Genomic DNA, 20,037 nt, shown 5'->3' on the forward strand with positions numbered 1-20,037 from the left:
CCGGCCGATGTGTATTTATTGGTGTGTACGCCGTGCCGACAGAAAGTGTGGTGCTTTTTCTGTGTATTAATGATCCAAAACGCCTGGGACCGCGTAATGTAGCGTGGAGTATCTTTCGTGTGCTACGCCGATGATTATCGTAGTTAGGCCCGTTCGCACTTTCTTTGTTCCTGGCTCGTAAAAAGCCTCAGGTACTCTCGCTGCGCTCGCATCGGATCACAGCGCACGGAAGAACTTGTTGAAAGTCGTGCTATCACGTGCTATTAGTTCATCTACAATTCTACAGTGCTTACGCTGGATGGGCCGTGCACCGACGGTTCTTGCCGCGGTACCTGTACGATGCCACGGAACCTGTGACACGAAGGAGTGGTTGCCGAGTACGCCTAACAGGTAAGTCCGGCGCTTGCGCGAATTCTTGTAGTCTGTGAAGTGTACATTGTTGTATAGATCGCAAGATGACTAGTAAAGCGACAGAGATGATAGATGTTCTTTCCGAATCTTCGTTGTTTTGTGGCAGTGCAGATATTGCATACAGTTTCATGAAAATTGCCCTGAAACGTGTTGATGTTCGCTGAAGCTTTATCGATTATTTGATTTCTTCTATGAAGTATCCTAGCGCCGCGGATTATTCGATCTGAATTGGCACAAAAATTCAAGCAGGAAAAGTTACCGTTTGGGTCCGTAATTTCTCAGCGAGAAATATCGTATACGTATTTCTAGAAGTACGTCGATGTGTTGTCTTGACGGCTAACGACTGCGTGAGATGGCACCCGATTGCTGTGTCTGACGCATTGCCAAATTTTAGCTTATATACTAATTGTTCTATTTATAGAATGTCGTCAGACAGCCTGCATTTCTTGTGTTGGATGTCCTGTGTGTTCTCGTGTATTTGTAAAGGTTTCTGATTTTACTAAGATGCCGAGATTTCGACAGCAATGTTTCTTTTTAAACGAAATAACTTTTTTTTTTTTGTTCACTCTCCTGAAAAGGGGGGGGGGGGGGGGGTCTGTTCGTTTGGTTTTCCGCGCATCGTCCTTTGGGACAGTGCTTTGTTGCGCCGCAGGAAGAAATTAGGTTTTCGAACGCTTTTCATGTGCTAAAGAATTTTCTTCATAGTACAATTCACATTTCACTTACTAGAGATCTGCGTTCGAGTGAAGCTTTGGATAGTAGATTCATGTTTGCTGCAGTGCCATTTCGATGTTAAATAACCGCCTGTGATTTAATAATCGCACATTTGTATAGCCAGATGCAGCTTCCTGGAGCTGGTTGTACGAGACTTTTCATAATATAACATGATCTTGTTAAATCGCAAGTTTGGAGTTAAAACAGAGATTACAGTAAACTGATTTTTTTTTATTGTTTAGGAAAGTCACGATTTTGGTGAGCCAGAGGCATCTCTACACCCCATACGAACCTGCAACTTCTGCAACCTGACAACACGGAAAAGCATCTGATCTGCATGCTGCGACAAGGTGTGTACAAAACGGTCACTGCCACTTACACGAGCTCTAGGTTTTGTTGGTATAATTCATACCTGGCAACTTTCCTGAATTGCCCGACAAAAGCAGGAGGGCTTTAGTTACCTTTATTGTTACAATTTTTTGTAGAATTCTAACATCCGTGCCTGCACAGATTCTGTGTTCTTAATCATATTTCCCTAAGTAGTCAAAATTGTGTATCACATTTTTTTTTTTTTTTTGGTGGTGCGGTGGGTATTCATTCCTATAATACTACAGAGAAAGGAACCTCAGAACAAAAAGCCACAAAAGGTGGTTTAAAAGTGTTCGAAGCCCGGAATTCAACATTCCGTAATACAGCACTCTGGATTCCAATTCATCTCTATTCCGCGTCATCATTGTTGACTTACCAAAATTCAGGAAATTGTTCAAGCTGCGTAAACATTGTATTTTGCCAATATACGGCAAGACATTGTTCCTGATATTGTTTCAGGGTTGTACTTCCCAAGATATGTCCCTAAATTATGTCTCTAAAATTCACTCTCCTTCTTTTACAGAGTATACATGCAGCAAGTTCAAGTGCGCAGACCTCAAATTGAAGAGGGCATAGGCTTCATGCTGCAGAAAATGGGGTCCAAGAGCGACTCCTCTTCCAAGGAATCAAGTGGCGAGTAGATATTCTGACTCACTACTTCATCGTTCGTTGTGCTGGAGCATGCACTGTGACACACAAAGGTAGTGGAGACAAAAACACATGACAAGTGAAGCGCGAACTGTCAACTGAGTTTGGTGAACAAGAAGGAAGAACCTATACCCGAAGCCAATATCAGCTGGCTGCGGGTTATATGTGCTAAAAAGGCGTAGATAAGATAATCAAAATGAATCAGAACTTACAAGGCGACCCACTTGAATCATATCGAGCCGATAATATGTTGGAAATTGAGTGACGATGAGGTAGAGCCACAGACGGCTCGCTCACGCAGGCTTCAGCACCAGCCACAACTGTGCAAAATGATTCCCATATCTCTCGTCACTTTGCGCTTGCTCCTGACGAGGATTTCCGCACTGTGAAAAGATGGTGTGCAACCGCATCTCGTGCAGTGCACAGCCAAGTTGCCTGTGCATTTACTAGGCTGTGAGCATATCTGTGATCCCAGAGCTTCAGATTCTAGCACCAGTGCACAACGTAAGCGCAGTCGCATTTGAGCGGTACTTTGTAAATGACTCCCGCTTCGCACGCAACATGTCCCCAATTTTTCATATGTGAAGAGGCAGTTGTTTATAAGATACCGCTCACATGCAACCATGCTTACGTAGGATAAATGTGCTGGTGCTTGAATCAGTGTCTCGGGGGAGCACAGATATACTTTCAGCCTAGTAAATGCCCCAGTCAACTTAGCTGCGCACTGCACGAGGTGCGGTTACACACCGTTTTTTGAAAGTATGAAAATCCTCCTCAGAAGCAAGCGCGCAAAGTGATGAGTAAGGTAGGAGAAGCATTTTGCATGGTTGCTGCTGCTGCTACAGCCTGCGTGAGTGGGCCATCTGTGTGTCTATCTCATCACCTAACACAATTTCTAACATATCACCTCTATATAATTCGAGTGGGTCACCTGGTCGGTTCTGATTCATTGTTAATATCTTTTCTCTGCCAGTGTGCATGTAACATCCAACTGAAACTAGCGGCTATGAGTATAAATCCTTATTCATTAAACTAGGCTGACAGTTTGTGCTTTACTTGTGTGTTTTAACTCCACTAACTTTGTGTGTCACAGCACAACAAACGATAAAGCTAAACTAGAGCCTTTTTAAGCATTGCTTACCTTACTCACTACTTCATTCCTTGGATGATATATTTTTGGTTCGAACCTGGCAGCCATGAAGAAATTAGAGACGAATAAAGAGTGCAAAAAATACTATTGCGTCTGTTATTTCATTGCATGCGTGCATGCATGCCAGTTCCCGATAGGTGGGCTACAGAGGTTCTGACAAATGTCTGCTCATTTTCTGCATCCTGTGACCACACTCTCGACAGACTTTCTGCAGACATTCTGCATCCTGCGGCTAAACAGGCTCTGCAGACTTTCTGCAGAAAGGGTGTACCAATTGCCCACTGGGAGGTGACAGGAAGTGACAAAAATCTGTCACCTGTCTGCACGTATTCTGCATCCCGGGTGACTCAGAGTCTGTAAGATTTCTGCAGCAATACTGCAACTTTTTTTGTAAGGGAACCTAGTGCGTATTGTTTCCAGTACAGTGGAGTAGCCGCCAGTATTTTTTTTTCGTTACTAAGATTTCATTAATTAGATGTAAATCTTTATCTAACTCAAGAAGTACTGTCCTAATTATCAAAAAGTCAATGAGAAAGTTGTAGAGAAACATGAAAAACTCCCGGTAGAGCTTTCCGTTGCTCAATACGTGTTACATAAAAGTGTTTTTGCGAGCATGAAAGAAGCCCGTGAATACAGGCAAAGCGCCTCGAGCGGCCAGTCGTGCGGCAATTGCGCGTGCATTCGAGGGCTTCGTTCACACTCGGAAAAGCGCACTTATTTAGCACTTATTGAGCAACAGAAAGCTGTACAGGGAGTTTTGCATGTTGCCCTACAACTTTCTCATTGACACTTTCATAATTAGGACAGCACTTCTCGAGTTAGAGAATTATTTCCAATTAATTAACGAAAAAGTTACTGGTGGCTACTCCACTGTACTGGAAACAATACGCACTAGGCTGGCGTCGCGTACCGCCGTTCCTCTTCTTTTAAATCGTGCTGCGTGATAGCTGGGACACCCTATATATATATATATATATATATATATATATATATATATATATATATATATATATATTAGATTAAGCTTTACGGAAGCTTTAAAATCGCCTGTGGCAGGTAGCATAATTCTTATCGTGGAGCATTTCAAGACAGAGTCAGTCTCGAAATGCTTGAATACCACCTCGTACCGCATGCATGGTTGCTATCGCCAATATTTTTGGCATTAGCTCTCATATTGTTAACAGTGCGTCTTCAGTAAGACAGTCTTTGCGAAACCCGTGGTAACAGGTGCACATTTCATGACTCGGAAAAGCATTTGTGATCAAAAAATTACTCTATCTGGCGCTAAGGGGAAGCATATGTGGATGCGAAGCAGCGGGGAGATGGTTAGCTTGAGCGGGAGATGGTTTCGCGGCAGCGGCCCGAGCGCTCATCGCGGCGCTGCACAGGATAGTGAATGAGGTGTCATTTTCATACCGCGGAACTACCGTGGCGCCCCCAGCGCAGTATGCAGCGGTCGCACCACCTGTCGTGCGCGACGCTCCGGATTCCTAGAGGAGAGAAAGGGTGAGCGTAGGAGAGGAGAGAGAGGGGGAGGGGACGCGCATGCGCTGTGGGGGTGTGAGACGCGGGCGCCGCTCCGTAGAGGATTCCTAGAGGAAAGAAAGTGGGGGAGCGTAGGAGAGGAGAGCGAGGGAGAGAAGCCGCGCATGCGCTGTGGGGGTGTGGGACGCCGCGGGAGGGACGGCCAAAGCCCCCGCCACAAGATGCTTCGCATCTAAAATTCACCGGCGATCACGATACTCCCTAATGCGAAATTTGAGCGCATCTGTATACGCTCTATAAAGTTCGCGATATATTGGCTGGCGCCGACAATCTGTCTCGTGCGGCATGGCGCGACCGACTCGCTAATCGGGAGATTGTGAGATGCAATGCGCGTATGACGCATGGGGGCGATTCAGAGCAGCCGCCGTAGACAGACCTCCGCTCATGCTTAGCTTTATTTCGATGCGCTCGCCGCATACCCTACCGATGGTGTTATCCATGAAAGGACGACGCGCGTAAGTCTGGCACTATCTCGGACCGATCTTCACCACAGAAATATCTATACACCCTAGCGGTAAAACGTGCTCGGCGCGCCGCCGGCGTTAAAACGCAGCTTCGGCAGAGTGGCCCCACCACCCGGCGGCGAACCGCTGCGGCAGTCACGTGACAGCATGAAAATCTCGCCTCCTTTTTGTAGATACGAGATGTCGCGTGCTTTTTCCTTCCTCTGCTGAAAGGTCGCCGCTGTGTTTGCGTTCTTCGTCCTTCCTTCTTAGCGCGAGTCATGTGCCTTATAAAGATGACGACGTCGTTCACACTGGTGATTATTATGTTGGTGTGCTCTCTTCTGCTGTGGCGCCGCCGTGTTCCAAAGTCAAGGAGAATGAGGTGCTGGGTGTCGCCACCACGTCCTTGTTTTCAGCGTCCGTCTTGTCGTACAGAATCGGATATGGCGCACTGTCTTCAAAAAAACGTTCCGTCAGGACGTCTCGGTTTAGACTCATCATTGCAAAAAACAACTGCAAACCATGACAATCGAAACAAGCACGACGAGACCAAACCAAACTAACCAAACAAGCGCGAGCGAGAGATGATGCGAGCAGACGATAGCACGAAACGAGCAGTGCGGCTGAGGCCAGATACGAGTACGCATCGAGCGGTCGGGCGGGTTCGCATAACGCCAGTTTCCGGCGAGGACGTCACTGAAGGGGCCGCTCTCATTGGTCTCCGCCGTTCACGGATCGCGTCTTTTATCTCTTGCTCTGCGTTCGCTCTTTCACCTTTCGCTGTGCTTGTTCTCTCGGTTACGCCGCTGACTCCGACGACGCTCGCCGTAGGAACAGGTGCCTAAGAGCTGTGCTCTAAAACTGTTTTTCGTTCGTTTAGAAAAACTGACATCAGCACACATTTTCCTAGTCAATTGCATCCTTCTTAGCATGCTGGTGATGAATCGCCTTCACTTCATCTTTCTTCAACATCATTTGGGAAGCACTCCTACATCAAAGCTACCGTGAAAATGCGAACCGTAAAAAGCGCGATCATGCAAATTATACGATATACTGGTACAAAATTAAAACTCTCCGTCCATCCTCAGCGTCTTTTTGTTCTTCGAAAACAGTTTAGACACGGAGCTTCCTAATTACGTTGCTTAGAGGTCTCTGCTAATTTTGGTTTTCTCGCAAAATGGGAACTAAAGTGTTTTTTTAACTGTAATCTTGAAATTTGATCAAATTAAATCAAGATTTATTTTCTTTTGAGAGAGGAGGAGGCGGGAATAAAATCCGAGAGTACGGCTTGACAGAGGTCCCTGCCCCCTTATTTTTTCGCATGGCAAGGTACATAAAAGATACACAACTGATCCACTGCACATAGCATATAACATAAAATATTTGTTTTTAGAATGAAGATAAATGAAATAAATGGTACGAGTTGAGATGCAAGTTAAGATAACTCTTAAAATAGTGACCCTGGGTAATTCATTTGGCTCTTCAGGATCTGGTTGATGTACGCTAACAGTGGTGGAAAGAATATTATAAATGAGAACACACCTTGATGAAATACGTTCGTCGCAGAGTCGGATAAGTAAGTTGGCACTGTTTATCTTTATTTAAATATTCTCCAGGTAATTTAAAAACAGTTTTCCACTTCTTAGAAATTATTACTGAAGAGTTCGTTCGCAAGCAACTTGTTTCATACATCCTGAAAACGGTAAATTTGACGTGTTAGACAATGTCTTCTCATACAGCCTGAGACAAAGCTGCACTGGTCTAAAGATGCTGTATCTTGCGCGAGCAATTTATTCTTTAGATATGGTCTCACATTCAACATCTACGTTTCTTTTCGGGACGCGAAGCTTCGAGAACCATCTTTTGGTCCACATTTGTTTTTGGCTCTGATGGCTAGACTAAATCTGGATGATTCCAGACTGCGAGAAGGGCAGTACATGCAACTTTCTGTTCCCCGTGTATTCGACTGTACAGCATGTCCTGATCATAGCAAGCACGGTTGCTTAACTGGGCTAAGAACGTTTCAAATTATTTACAATAGAGGTATTCGTATCTATTGTGTACTCTATTGAGATATGTACATTGTGTACAGCAGAGGCTACAGAAATCAAGCACGGTGTAGAGGTCAGAAGTTGCAAGGTGAATGTTAGATTTCCGATTTTTTTAAGATAGACATGAATTGAATGCATTAAAGATTGGGATGTAGTGATCATACCATGACAGTCGAGATATGTCGTAATTGCAACAAGATGAGAATCGCATGCTCCTGATGTCCTGTTCGACATAGCTCATCAGGTAGCCGTCATCCCATGGGCAATTCGTAGAGTCCGCTCTAAATCCCTTCACGTGACCATCAATCGCCGTACCATCGTGCGAACACCCCAACCTGAAAACCGAAAAGACATGATTATCGGGCGCAGAAAACAACTTGATAGTGAATTTTGTACATTACAAAAACAGAATATACAAAGAAATACTACCATTGATAACTCGAGAACACTACCTGCAAAAAACGTTACGGCCTCTTCCGTACAATGTAAAAAAGAACTAGTTGGAACACCTTCCTAATATTCTTGTTAAAATAATTACCATAAAACACATGCCTTTTGTATAGTGAAGAGGTGCATTGCCGCCTTCCGTGGTGGCATATGTCTTTGGCGTTGCGCGGCTAAGCCCGACGGCGCGGGATCAAATCTCAGCCGAGTCGGCCCCGTTTTGCTGGGGGCGAAATGCAAAAACCACTGTGTACCATGCACTGGGTCCACATCAAAGAACTCCAGGTCATCAAAATTTATCGGGAGTCCCCCACTAAAGCGTTCCCCATAATCTTATTGTGGCTTTGGCACGTAAAACCACACTATCTTCAGGTTCATCTCCTCCACTGTCTGATATAATGTTGTTATGTCGAGGCAGATACAGCAGGAAAATTGAATTTACATGCGATTTACTGATGGCGTAGTAGTTCTGCAGAAATCTGCAAAGTCGAGGAATTGTCATACGAGGGAAAGAATCTCCTTCATCTGATAATATCATAAATCTACAATGAAAACTCATGCATACAGTTTTGCATACGGTTCTGCGAGTACGCAATTCACAGGAGACGCCTCGCGTGCGTTAGCGTTCCATCGCCTAAGTATTATATATTTCGGTCGTTTGACCAGGCGCGAGAAGGATTTGCTTCTAACTAGGATTGAAGGATTGCATCTAACTAGCTAGCTTTTTTACATGACTGTTTGCTCTTCCACTTCAGCGAATTAGACAGCTTTTACATGTAGTGAACATGTGAAATATATATATATATATATATATATGTTGAGGAAGACGTACACCATACAGCAGCAACATCGTGATCGCTCCGCGAAAGACGACACCGCAGTTACGGTTCGGAGCGCTGCCCGACGTAACTGTTTTAGCCGCCCGTTCCGCGCCAGTGTATCCGAAGGATCTATATCTACGCCTGTTCCAATAAACCTCATTTCAAATGGTGGAGGTGCGGGGTAGGACCTGCCAAGCTTCCACCCTGGAACGTCCGCACCCGTACGCTTCGTCCCGTTATGCCCTAAAACGCAACCACGCCCCACCGTCCACGGTCCTGCTATCTACGGCCGCGCCCTTTACGGCCCCGCCGTCTACGGCCCCGCCGTCTACGGCCCCACCGTCCACGCCCCCTCCACCCGTCATCTGCTCCGGGGTGCCTTACCTGAGGGATCCGGTGGCCTTCAGCGGCACCGACGACAGTGATATGGAGGACTGGCTATCGACTTACGATAGGGTAAGCGTCCACAACCGATGGGATGACACCACTAAATTGAACAATGTCGTCTTCTACCTTTCAAATGTGTCTCATCTGTGGTTTAAAAACCGCGAGGCGGATTTTTCCACCTGGTCTGCATTCAAGGCCGCCTTCATAGATGTGTTCGGACGCCCCGCCGTGCGCAGTTGCGCCAGCTCGCTCAGCAGCCGGGCGAGTCGTTCACTAGCTATATTGAGGCCGTTCTCGACCTCTCGAAGCGCGTCAATGCGTCGATGCCCGAATCTGAAAGAATCAAGCACAGCATGAAAGGCATTGACGATGGCGTCTTTGAGATGCAGCTTGAAAAAAAACAGACCAGCGTAGCGGAACTCATCAAACTGTGTCAGAGCTACAACGAACTCCGGATACAGCGGGCCTTGACTCGTCGCCTGGTTACCAACGACGACAGCCTCGCAGGTCTGGCCGTCAACTCGGGCCAGTCAACAGTGCTGCCGCAGCTCCAGGCGTTCATACACGAGGAAGTAGCTCGGCAGCTCTCACTGGTACAGTTTACTCAGCAGCAGCCCCAGCTGCGTCCAGCACCTTACCTATCATCCGCTATTCGGCACGCGATCGAAGCAGAAATTGTCGACGCTGTGGTAGTTTCGCATCAGCCGCATCGTGTAGCTGCTCCTCTCACGTACGCCAACATCGTCCCACGGCCTCGAACGCACCCTGCTTTCACACGGCGTCAACCACTGCACGCGCAGACTCCACCCCGTGCCCCTTGCGCTGGCCCCATGGCCGCAAACCCTTGGCGTACTCCTGACGACAAATCAATTTGCTTTGCCTGTGGTCGCCCCGGACATATCGCTCGCTACTGTCGCCGCCACATGCCGTTGGCCGTCTCATATGGCTATGAACGAACGACTCGCTATGACGACTAGCCCCTGCTCCGCTACACTCCAGGATCACATCCAAGCGCTCCTGATCGTCATGCTTCCTTCGACCAAAGCTCTCCGTCACCACGTCGGCGCTCTCTCTCCACAATGCGTCGTCGTCTCATGCCTTCAGAAGAGGAAAACTAAACGCCGCAGTTCATGAGGCAAGAACTGCGTCGCCGTCACAGCGTCCAAGTCTTTCCATTTCTCCGTCAAACGTAATTGCTGTTTCTGTCCAGGGAGTCTCAACTCTTGTCCTTGTGGACACTGGTGCCGCCGTTTGTGTTTTAAATGGAAGACTCTGCCGCTCCATCCGAAAGTGACGACGCCAGTTGTTGGCGTAGCCCACCGTACCGCAACAGCACAGCATGTTCAGCCGTTAGCAGCTTGTAGGGCCCGAGTTGTAATTGAGGATATTATATCCATTATTGAGTTTGTTGTGCTGCCATCCTGCTGTCACGACGTCATTCTTGGATGGGATTTCCTTTCACGACACAAAGCCATCATCGACTGCGAGCGGACAGAAGTCGAACTTTCTCCTTTGTGCGATCTCCATTCAGACGATTCTCCCGAACATCACCCTAAATGAGTCGTCGCTGAGGAGACCCACAATTCTCCGCACGCCGCTGTTGTTTTACCTGTGTCCTGTGGAAGCATCTCTGACGCCACTGTTTTGCTCGCCCCTCCTGAGACATTCATCGCAAAAAATACTGTACTGCTTCCCTGCGCGACCCTCGATTTCTCAGCTGGTTTCAGCCATATTTTCGTAAGCAACCTTTTGCCCGCTCCGCTCACATTGCTCCTTGGCCAGTGTCTCGGCCATGTCCAAGCCATTCAGTCCCTGCACATCGTTGACGTGCCAGTTGCTCATTCTCGTGATGACCTTACTGACATCTGCACTCTTTCTCCTACCGAAAAGTTTCGCACCGACATCTTTAGCCCATCCGACGCGGACGGCCTTACACCAGAGCAGCATTCAGAGCTTATCGCCGTCCTGTACCATTTTCGTTCTTCTTTCGACACTATTCAGCCTTCCCTTGGACACACGTCAACTGTTACGCAGCACATCAACACGGGCTCCCATTCACCACTTTGGCAACGACCATACCATGTGTCTCCTACAGAGCGCCGTGTGATTAGTGAGAATGTCGACGACATGCTTCGCCGCCACATTGTTCAGCCCTCTCACAGTCCGTGGGCGTCGCCGGTCGTTCTTGTTAAGAAGAAGGATGACTCTATCCGCTTCTGTGTTGACTTTCGCCGCCTAAATAAGATCACTCGCAAAGACGTGTACCCTCTACCGAGAATAGATGATGCCCTTGACTGTTTACAGGGCTCTGAATTCTCTTCACTCGACTTGCGCTCAGGGTATTGGCAGGTCCCATGGCCGCCGCTAACAAGCCCAAAACTGCATTTGTTACCCCTGTTGGACTTTGAGTTCAACGTGATGCCTTTCGGCCTCTGTAATGCCCCTGTAACGTTCGAGCGAATGATGGACACTGTTTTGCGTGGCTTGAAATGGCAAACGTGCCTGTGTTACCTCGACGATATCATCGTCTTCGCTCCCGATTTTACGACACATCTTCACCGCCTCAGGTGCGTTCTGACATGCCTTGCCAACACTGGCCTCCTACTTATTCTCAAGAAATGCAACTTTGCCGCTCGACAGTTCACCATTCTTGGACACGTCGTGTCTAAGCACAGCGTCCAAACTGATGCCGCGAAATTGCGTGCCGTTACAGACTTTCCCAGACCGACAAATATCAAAGAACTTCGCAGTTTCGTCGGATTATGTTCGTACTTCCGACGTTTTATCCACAACTTCGCGTCTATAATACGACCTCTGACACAGCTTCTGGGTAGCTCCAGCGACCTTTCATCATAGTCTCCAGCCTGCGACGAGGCGTTCACTACTTTACGACGTCTTTTCGCTTCGCCTCCTATTCTGCGTCACTTCGATCCTGCAGCTCCGACGGAGGTACACACAGACGCCAGCGGAATAGGTCTCGGCGCCGTCCTAGCACAACGAAAACCCGGGCATCCTGAATACGTTGTTGCGTATGCCAGCCGTACCCTCACCAAAGCGGAGACCAACTATACTGTAACTGAAAAAGAATGCTTAGACATCGTATGGGCCCTTAGCAAGTTCCGTCCTTACTTGTACAGCCGCCCGTCTGACGTCGTCACAGATCATCACGCCCTTTGTTGGCTATCAAATTTGAAAGACCCATGTGGCCGCCTTGCCCGATGTGCTCTTCGACTTCAAGAGTTCGACATCAATATCGAATGGCCGCAAGCACTAGGATGCTGATGCTCCGTCACGGTGTCCTCTGCCTGCCGACCTTCGACTCGCCTCTCACCATCGACAGAATTGCTTCAGAACAGCGCCACGAGCACTGGATAGCGGCCCTCCTCGACCTACTTTCCGACATGCGCACGCTGCCAGCCTCTAGCGCACTCCGCCGCCAAACTGTTCATTTCACCATTCGCGACGGCCTTCAGCATCGACGCAAGTACGCATCTAATGGCCGCAAATGGCTACTCGTCATACCGCGCAACCTGCGGTCCACTATCTGCGCGTACTTTCACCTTGACCCGCAGTGCGTCCACGCTGGAGTCTTCAAAACATAAGAACGACTTCGTGAGCGCTACTACTGGCGAGGAATGTTTACATACGTCCGCAAATTCGTTCGCTCATGTACAGACTGCCAACGTCGGAAATCTGCGCCTTGCCGTTCAGCTGGAGCTTTGCAGCCCCTTCCCTCTCCTGCCCGACCATTTGATCGAGTGGGAATTGATCTCTGTGGTCCGCTTCCTATGACACCCGCCAGTACCCGCTGGATTATCGTCGCCGTCGACCATCTTACGCGATATGCTGAAACTGCGCCACTACCTGCCGCCACGGCACGCGACGTCGCCTCGTTCCTGCTCTGCCGTTTAATCCTCCGTCACAGCCCACCTGGTGAACTTCTCAGCGACAGAGGGAGCGTCTTTTTGTCAGAGGTTGTCGAAGCTCTTCTGGCTCAGTGCCATGTTATTCATAGGACAACCACCGCCTACCACCCCCAGACCAATGGACTTATTGAACGTTTCAACCGGACCCTGGGTGACATGCTGGCCATGTACGTCGCATGTGACCACACCAATTGCTACCTTATCCTACCGTTTGTTACATTCGCCTACAACACTGCAACCCCGACTACCACTGGCTTTTCTCCCTACTTCTTGCTCTACGGCCGTCACCCATCCCACACCTTGGACACCCTGCTACCCTACTAGCCCGATGCTTCTGAGTATGTGCCCCTTTCGACTGCAGCACGTCATGCCGAAGAGTGTCGCAAGTTAGCACGCCACTTCACCACCCCTGAGCAACAGCACCAGAAAAGGCTCCATGACTCTCACTGTGTGCAATTTGTCCCGGCGACCTCGTCTGGCTGTCAGTACCTGAGAATGCTCCTCGCCTCTCTTCAAAACTTCTTCCCCGCTTCGATGGACCGTATCGTATTGTCCAGCGCACGTCTACGATGAATTACCTCATCGAACCACTGACACCCCCTTTGACCTCCGTCGTCGTGGACGTCACATTGTTCACGGCAATCGCCTTAAGCACTACCGTGAGCCGCTCGTGGTCACTACTGTTTGAGCCGCCAGGATGGCTGCTTTTTCTCCAGGGGGTGATTGTGATGAAGAAGACGAACACCATACAGCAGCTGCAGCATCGTGATCGCTCCGCGAAAGACAACGCCGAAGTCACGGTTCAGAGCGCTGCCCAACGTAACTGTTTTAGCCGCCCGTTCCGTGTCAGTATATCCGATCTATGCCTGTTCCAATAAACCTCATTTCAATATATATATTGAAAGGAAGTCGTCACAGATGACATCAATGCTTGGACGGGTTACAAGGTTCCGGCGCACCTGGAATCACGCAACCCGTCCAAGCATTGAAGTTCTCATCTGTGAGCCGTCCAGCGCGCAACCAGCTTCTCTGGCGGGCTGCACTGACTGTTGCGCGCTGGTCCCAGGTCTCGCCGACGACCATCCCGCCGCTCAGCGCTGTCCGTCTCAGCTGAAGTCGAGGAGATTCCCTCAAAGGGTGCTTCGTTGATCACTGCGAGTGGTGCGACTGCTGCAAGTCTTCTGCGCCTCTCCTCAGGTTTCCGAGGACTATCACAGGAAGCGTTGGAGAGGCTGCCCAAGGATGGTGATGCTCTGAATGACTGGAGGGCACAGTAGGAGCCATTCTGAAGCGGTGCTTTGTTGCGGTGGCCACTGTGTCTTGGGCGCCGCACTGACCCTGAAGGGAGCACCTCGACACCTGCATAGATGCTATGCTTAACAACGACAGCGCCGACAGGTGCAGCAGGGCGTTCTCGGAAATAGGCGACCGTGGTAATGGATGGCTCTGGTCAATAGCCGCTGACGCTTGCCTGAACGCCAAATCGGGATATCTGATAGCAGGAATCGGAACTGAAGGATTGCCACCGCCACTGCTCCTGAAACCACAAGGTGTTGGGGCTGGTTGCTGCTCAATACTAGAAGATACCGAAGTGCTGCAACTGCTCCCCTGGTGTGGTGGTGGATTCGGACAACAGGAATCCTGTAGTGAAGGCTGTCTTGTGATGCCCCCCTTGTGAACTGGTGTAACTGACACTCCCGAAGACTAGCATGACGACGGCACCGGGTAGAGCGGGCCTGCACGCGGCTGCTGATGCCGCCCAGGCAGGATGATTGCAGGACTCTAGGCCAATCGTTCCAGGCCCTGGTCGGGTTCTCGCCGATTGAGACGAAAGTCTAACGCCGTCTCGTAGATGGGCTGGCGGGCCATCTCGTTGGTGGATGGCGCCCCCTTTGCGGCAGGGGTGGCCTGTGCCAGAGTGGGGCTTTTGTTGCGGTTATCCTCGGCCCTCAGCAACTGAGAGCCACGGCGGCTGAGTCCGTGTCCCAAGGGTCGCCGTACTGCAGATTGCCCGCGTCGTCGCTGCATGCCTCTGCTTCCGTCGCCGCTGCGGATGCAGCTTCATTTGTAGTCTTGGAGGCCTTGCTGCCGGGTACGCTATGGAAAGCGGAGGACGCCAACGTGGAGATGCTCGAACCGGAGGCCTGTGACTGATGCGGTGGCGGCTGAGGGATCGACTCGCTGTCGCTGTTGCTTAACCGTTGGTTCTGGGCCACGCTCTTCGACCACGACGACCCGCAGCTGATGCTCGGGGATGTAGGGGACGCGCAGGCATAAGGAAGTGGGCCGAAAGCAGATATAAGAGCTGCACTCCATTCAAGCCAGGACCCCTGCTTGATGCCGTCGTACTTGTACCAAGCCTTGGCAGCACCGCAAAGTCGGTTTGCCGCAACCAGCCGTCTTTTTTTGGTCTGGCCAAGCATGACGGTCACCCATGGCATTGATAGCGCGAACCCAAAGGATGACGTCATCTTGAAAGCCGCAAAACGGAGGTATATGTACAAAATCCGGCTGCTGGAAGTCGCAGCGTATCATCTCCGCAAGGCGATTTGTCCAGCTGCCCGAGGAACCAGGGCCGGTGTCCGCGGACAGTGCGATCGCTGTGGTAGTCGTGGCAGCCGGTTCTACCACCAAGGACGCATCAACGGCATACCTTGGTGGCTGAGAAGTCGAAGTAGTTCTCATGATGATATTCTCGCCAAGGCAAGTGTGTACGGCGTTCCCAGGCGGGACAGGTCCAAGACGATGGGGCCGAAGCACTGTCTCAATGTGATGTGCAACGGCGCAACCACCGACGGATGCGAAGGTGTTCGTCAAAAGTGCGAGCTGATGATTCAGCTTGGCGATGGCTTGGACGAGATCACTGGTAGAGTCATGTCCTAGAGCCACCGAGGAGGGTTGGACGCCGTCCTCGGATGGTGCGGTGGGTGCTTTCGACGGTGGTAGGGTGGCCGGCTCCATAACCGAGGAAGCGTGGATGGCATCCCTTGCTGGCTGAGATTGCGCTGATGTCATGGGGCAGTGATCCAGAGCAGGGGAAGCGTGGACGGCGTTCCCTGGTCGCAGAAGGCACCCACGACGGCGAGGATCCATGTCCAAGGCAGCGTGAGCGGCATGCCTTGGGGGCTCGGAGATCCAGGTAGTCCCAGGTAGTGCGGAATCCATGACAAGGGAAGCGTTGACTGTGTTCCCTCGCCAGAAGGACCCTTGACGGCGAGATGCCGGAGAACGCAAGGCGTCCGCAGCACGGTGCTGAAAGCTGGAGTGCCTTAAGACTGGGCTTTCGTCGACTGCGCCATTGTAAAGGAACAGACACAGACACAGCACCCTTTCCTGGGCCGGCTGTTCGATATGCTGCTTCGTCCTCGTCTTTTGCTCGTTCGCCCTCTAGCGCCCGGTGTGCGAGCGCCCGAGCCCAAGTGCATCTCTTCATCTTTACAATATATATATATATATATATATATATATATATATATATATTGCGAGATAGCTGTTCAACCTCGACGGTTTATTATGCAGGCCGCGCGCTGAAGCGAATGGCGCTGGCCATGATGATGAGTATATACAGATGAAGAAGATGAAGGGGTAATATAATGCTCACACAATTACCCCCGCGCATGGAAGCGGCCAACCTGGCCGCTGGCTATGGCGGCGAACGCCGCATGAAAGGCTTTAAACGTGAAACATGCACAATCTCTGTGGTACGGCAGCGGCCGTCCGAAGGCGTAACAACGGGCGCGACACGATAGTTAACTGGCGAAGTCTGTTCCTGAACTGTGTAAGGCCCGACAAAACGGGACTGAAATTTCTCGCATAAACCAGGAACGCGAACTGGAGTCCACAGCAACACTTCGTCTCCAGGCTGGAAGGAAACGACACGGTGGGATGCATCATAGCGAGTTTTGCGGTCTTGTTGACTGGCGTCGGTGTTGAGGCGGGCGTGTTGGCGACACTGGGTAATTCGCGAAACAAATTGCTCACACGTTGATGTGTACGATGGCACGGGGACGTCAAAGAAAGAGACGTCGAGGACAGTGATTGGTTGACGACCATACACAAGGAAAAAGGGCGAGTACCCCGTTGTGCGTTGGACGGCCGTGTTGTAAGCGAAGGTGACGAATGGGAGAATAACATCCCAATTGGTGTGATCAGGGTTGATGTACATTGAAATCGTGTCGGACAGCGTACGATGAAAGCGCTCTGTGAGGCCATTAGTTTGAGGGTGGTAGCTGGAAGTCGTTTTATGGATGGTATTGGACGCACGGAGAACATCGTCGAGAAGTTTAGACAGAAAGGTCCTGCCGCGGTCACTCAAAAGAATACGTGGGGCTCCGTGTCGTAAAAAGATGGTTTCCAAGAAAAAGGATGCAACCTCCGCTGCGGAACCGGAAGGTAGTGCGGCTGTTTCAGCGTACCGTGTCTAGTGGTCTACAGCTGTGACAATCCATCGTTTACCGCCAGCCGATAAGGGTAGTGGACCATACAAGTCGATACCAACTACTGCGAAAGGAGCTTCAGGACACGGGACAGGTTGTAGCAGTCCAGCCGAAGGTGAGGTCAGTCGTTTGCGGCGTTGGCAGATCGAACAGGAAGCCACGTATTTTGCTACGCTTGTTGCAAGTCCAGGCCAAGAGAAGCGGCTGCGAATTCGCTCATAGGTTTTATGAAAACCAAAGTGACCGGCAGTGGGATCGTCATGAAAGGTCTCCAGTATCTGGGTCCGAAGTGATCGGGGAACTACAGGGACCCAACGGTGTCCTTCGGGATGAAACACGTACCGGTATAGCACCGAATTTTGAATCTTGTGGTTCTTCAACTGCCGACGGAGTCGAGCGTTAGGTGTGCGAGAGGATCCCCGAATACGTTCCATAACGGAGTGGCAGTAGGGGTCACTACGTTGGCAAGTTGCAAACGTATGAGAATGGCTAGGTGGGAGCCGGTCGAGAGCTGCGAGTGAAGGAAATGCAGGAGAGACGTCCGGCGGGTTGCTCACGGAAGGTGGTAAGCAGGCAGTGTTTGAAGACGGTGGTAGGGGACAACGAGAGAGAGCATCGGCATCCTGGTGTTTCTTTCCAGACTTGTAGGTGACGTCGAAGTCGTATTCTTGTAAACGAAGTATCCAACGGCCGAGACGGCCCGTTAAATTTTTTACCGTCGCCAACCAGCACAAGGCGTGGTGATCAGTAACGACCGTAAAGTGGCGGCCGTGCAGATAAGGCCGGAATTTTTGGACGGACCAAACAACGGCAAGACACTCTTGCTCGGTAATCGTATAATTTTTCTCTGCAGGTGTTAGCGTGCGACTTGCGTATGCGACCACACGTTCTTCGGAAGTTTGCTGACGTTGCAGAAGAACAGCGCCGATACCATGGCCGCTGGCGTCAGTATGTAGAAGAGTGGGTGCGGTGTTGTCAAAATGACAAAGCACAGGTTCGGACGTGAGGGCACGCCTGAGGGCGTCAAAAGCAGTTTGGCACTCGTCCGACCATACATAGGGAGCTCCAGAAGGAAGTAGTTGATGGAGCGGCGCCGCAATGGTGGCAAAGTTACGTATGAAGCACCGGAAATACGAGGCTAGGCCAAGGAAGCTACGCAAGTCTTTGGCGCGTTGAGGCCTGGGGAAGCGCAGGACAGCGGTAATCTTATCGGGGTCAGGTCGAATGCCCTCCTTGCTGACAAGCTGTCCGAGTACTTTAATGGTTTTGCTGGCGAAGTGGCACTTTTTTGTATTCAGCTGAAGGCCAGCAGCAGAGAGGCATGTCAAGACTTCGTCGAGGCGCTGCAAGTGCTGATGGAAGGTCGACGAAAATATGACGATGTCGTCAAGGTAGCATAAGCAAGTCTTCCACTTTAGGCCCCGTAGTATGGTGTCAATCATCCGCTCAAATGTGGCGGGAGCATTACACAGGCCGAAAGGCATTACGTTAAATTCGTAAAGTCCATCGGGAGTGGCAAAGGCAGTTTTTTTCTTGCCTTCTTCGTGCATGGGGATCTGCCAGTATCCGGAGCGTAGATCAAGGCTGGTGAAATACTCCGCGCCTTGTAATGAATCTAACGCATCATCGATTCGGGGAAGTGGATATACATATTTGCGGGTGATTTTGTTCAAGGCACGGTAGTCTACGCAAAATCGCACAGAGCCGTCTTTCTTACGCACCAAAACGACAGGTGACGACCAAGGGCTTGAGGAAGGGCGGATGATGCTTCGTTTCAGCATGTCGGCAACCTGGTTATCGATGATCTGGCGTTCGGCGGAAGAAACACGATATGGCCGCCGGCGCACGATGGAAGTTCCATCCGTGTGTATGCGATGAGCCGTTGCAGAAGTCTGTCCCAGAAGAGGAGAGTGCACGTCGAAGGAGTCTTTATGCTTGGATAACAACGCCAGTAACTCTTCCGTCTGCTGTGGCGTTAGATCAGTGCTGATTGCACTAGCGAGAACAGAAGCAGGGGCTGGCTCTATAGCGGTAGGTGCCCGTGAAACAGCAGTAGTCGAGGTAAGTACACAGACAGGCTGAGTGTCCAAGACGCAAATGACAACAGCGCCTTTAGGAAGAAGTACTGGCTCAGGGGTTGTGTTGAGTACAGCCAAAGTGGCCGTACCGTTGGTGAAGCGAACAAGGCTAGGTGCCAGAGCAATCCCTTTGGATAGGCAACGAGCTGATGGTACAACTAAAACGTCACCATCGGCGATGTCAGAGTTAACTACAAGAAGTTGTTCGCGGCCAGGAGGCACCATACAATCGTCAGCAGTTCGTAAGCGAAGGCGCGGGTCGGGCACGTCGTCGGAATTGTCGGTCTCGGTCAAGTTAACGAGGCGTTGACGGCACGAAATAAAAGCGGACGCGGAAGAGAGAAAGTCCCACCCTAGTATAAGCATGTGAGCACAGGAAGTCAACACTGCGAACTGAATATGGTGGCGAATCCCGTCAATCGAAACTCGAACTGTGCATTGCGCCGATGGCCGAATCACAACATTATTTGCGCCATGTAGAATAGCTCCACTGTAAGGTGTAGTAACCTTGCGTAGACGAGAGCACAAGTCAGCGTGAATAACAGAAATAGCTGCGCCCGTATCAATCAATGCAGGAACGGGTACACCTTCTACACACACTAATAAAGTAT

At 50.3% G+C, this 20,037-nt stretch overlaps 1 protein-coding gene across 1 annotated transcript in view; it reads right to left on the bottom strand.

Annotated features, from left to right (window-relative positions):
• Window positions 1-2,153: 2,153 nt before the first annotated feature.
• LOC119463644 (metalloproteinase) overlaps window positions 2,154-20,037 on the bottom strand; it is an 85,700-nt gene continuing 67,816 nt past the window's right edge. The window contains exons 11-13 of the mRNA XM_049655300.1: window positions 7,499-7,669; window positions 6,826-6,976; window positions 2,154-2,180 (exon numbers count right to left, since the gene is read on the bottom strand). Coding sequence (XP_049511257.1) covers window positions 2,154-2,180; window positions 6,826-6,976; window positions 7,499-7,669 — 349 coding nt within the window. The remainder of the gene's footprint in view (window positions 2,181-6,825; window positions 6,977-7,498; window positions 7,670-20,037) is intronic.

Source organism: Dermacentor silvarum, chromosome 9 (genome assembly GCF_013339745.2).
Source record: "Dermacentor silvarum isolate Dsil-2018 chromosome 9, BIME_Dsil_1.4, whole genome shotgun sequence".
Taxonomy (NCBI): domain Eukaryota; kingdom Metazoa; phylum Arthropoda; class Arachnida; order Ixodida; family Ixodidae; genus Dermacentor; species Dermacentor silvarum.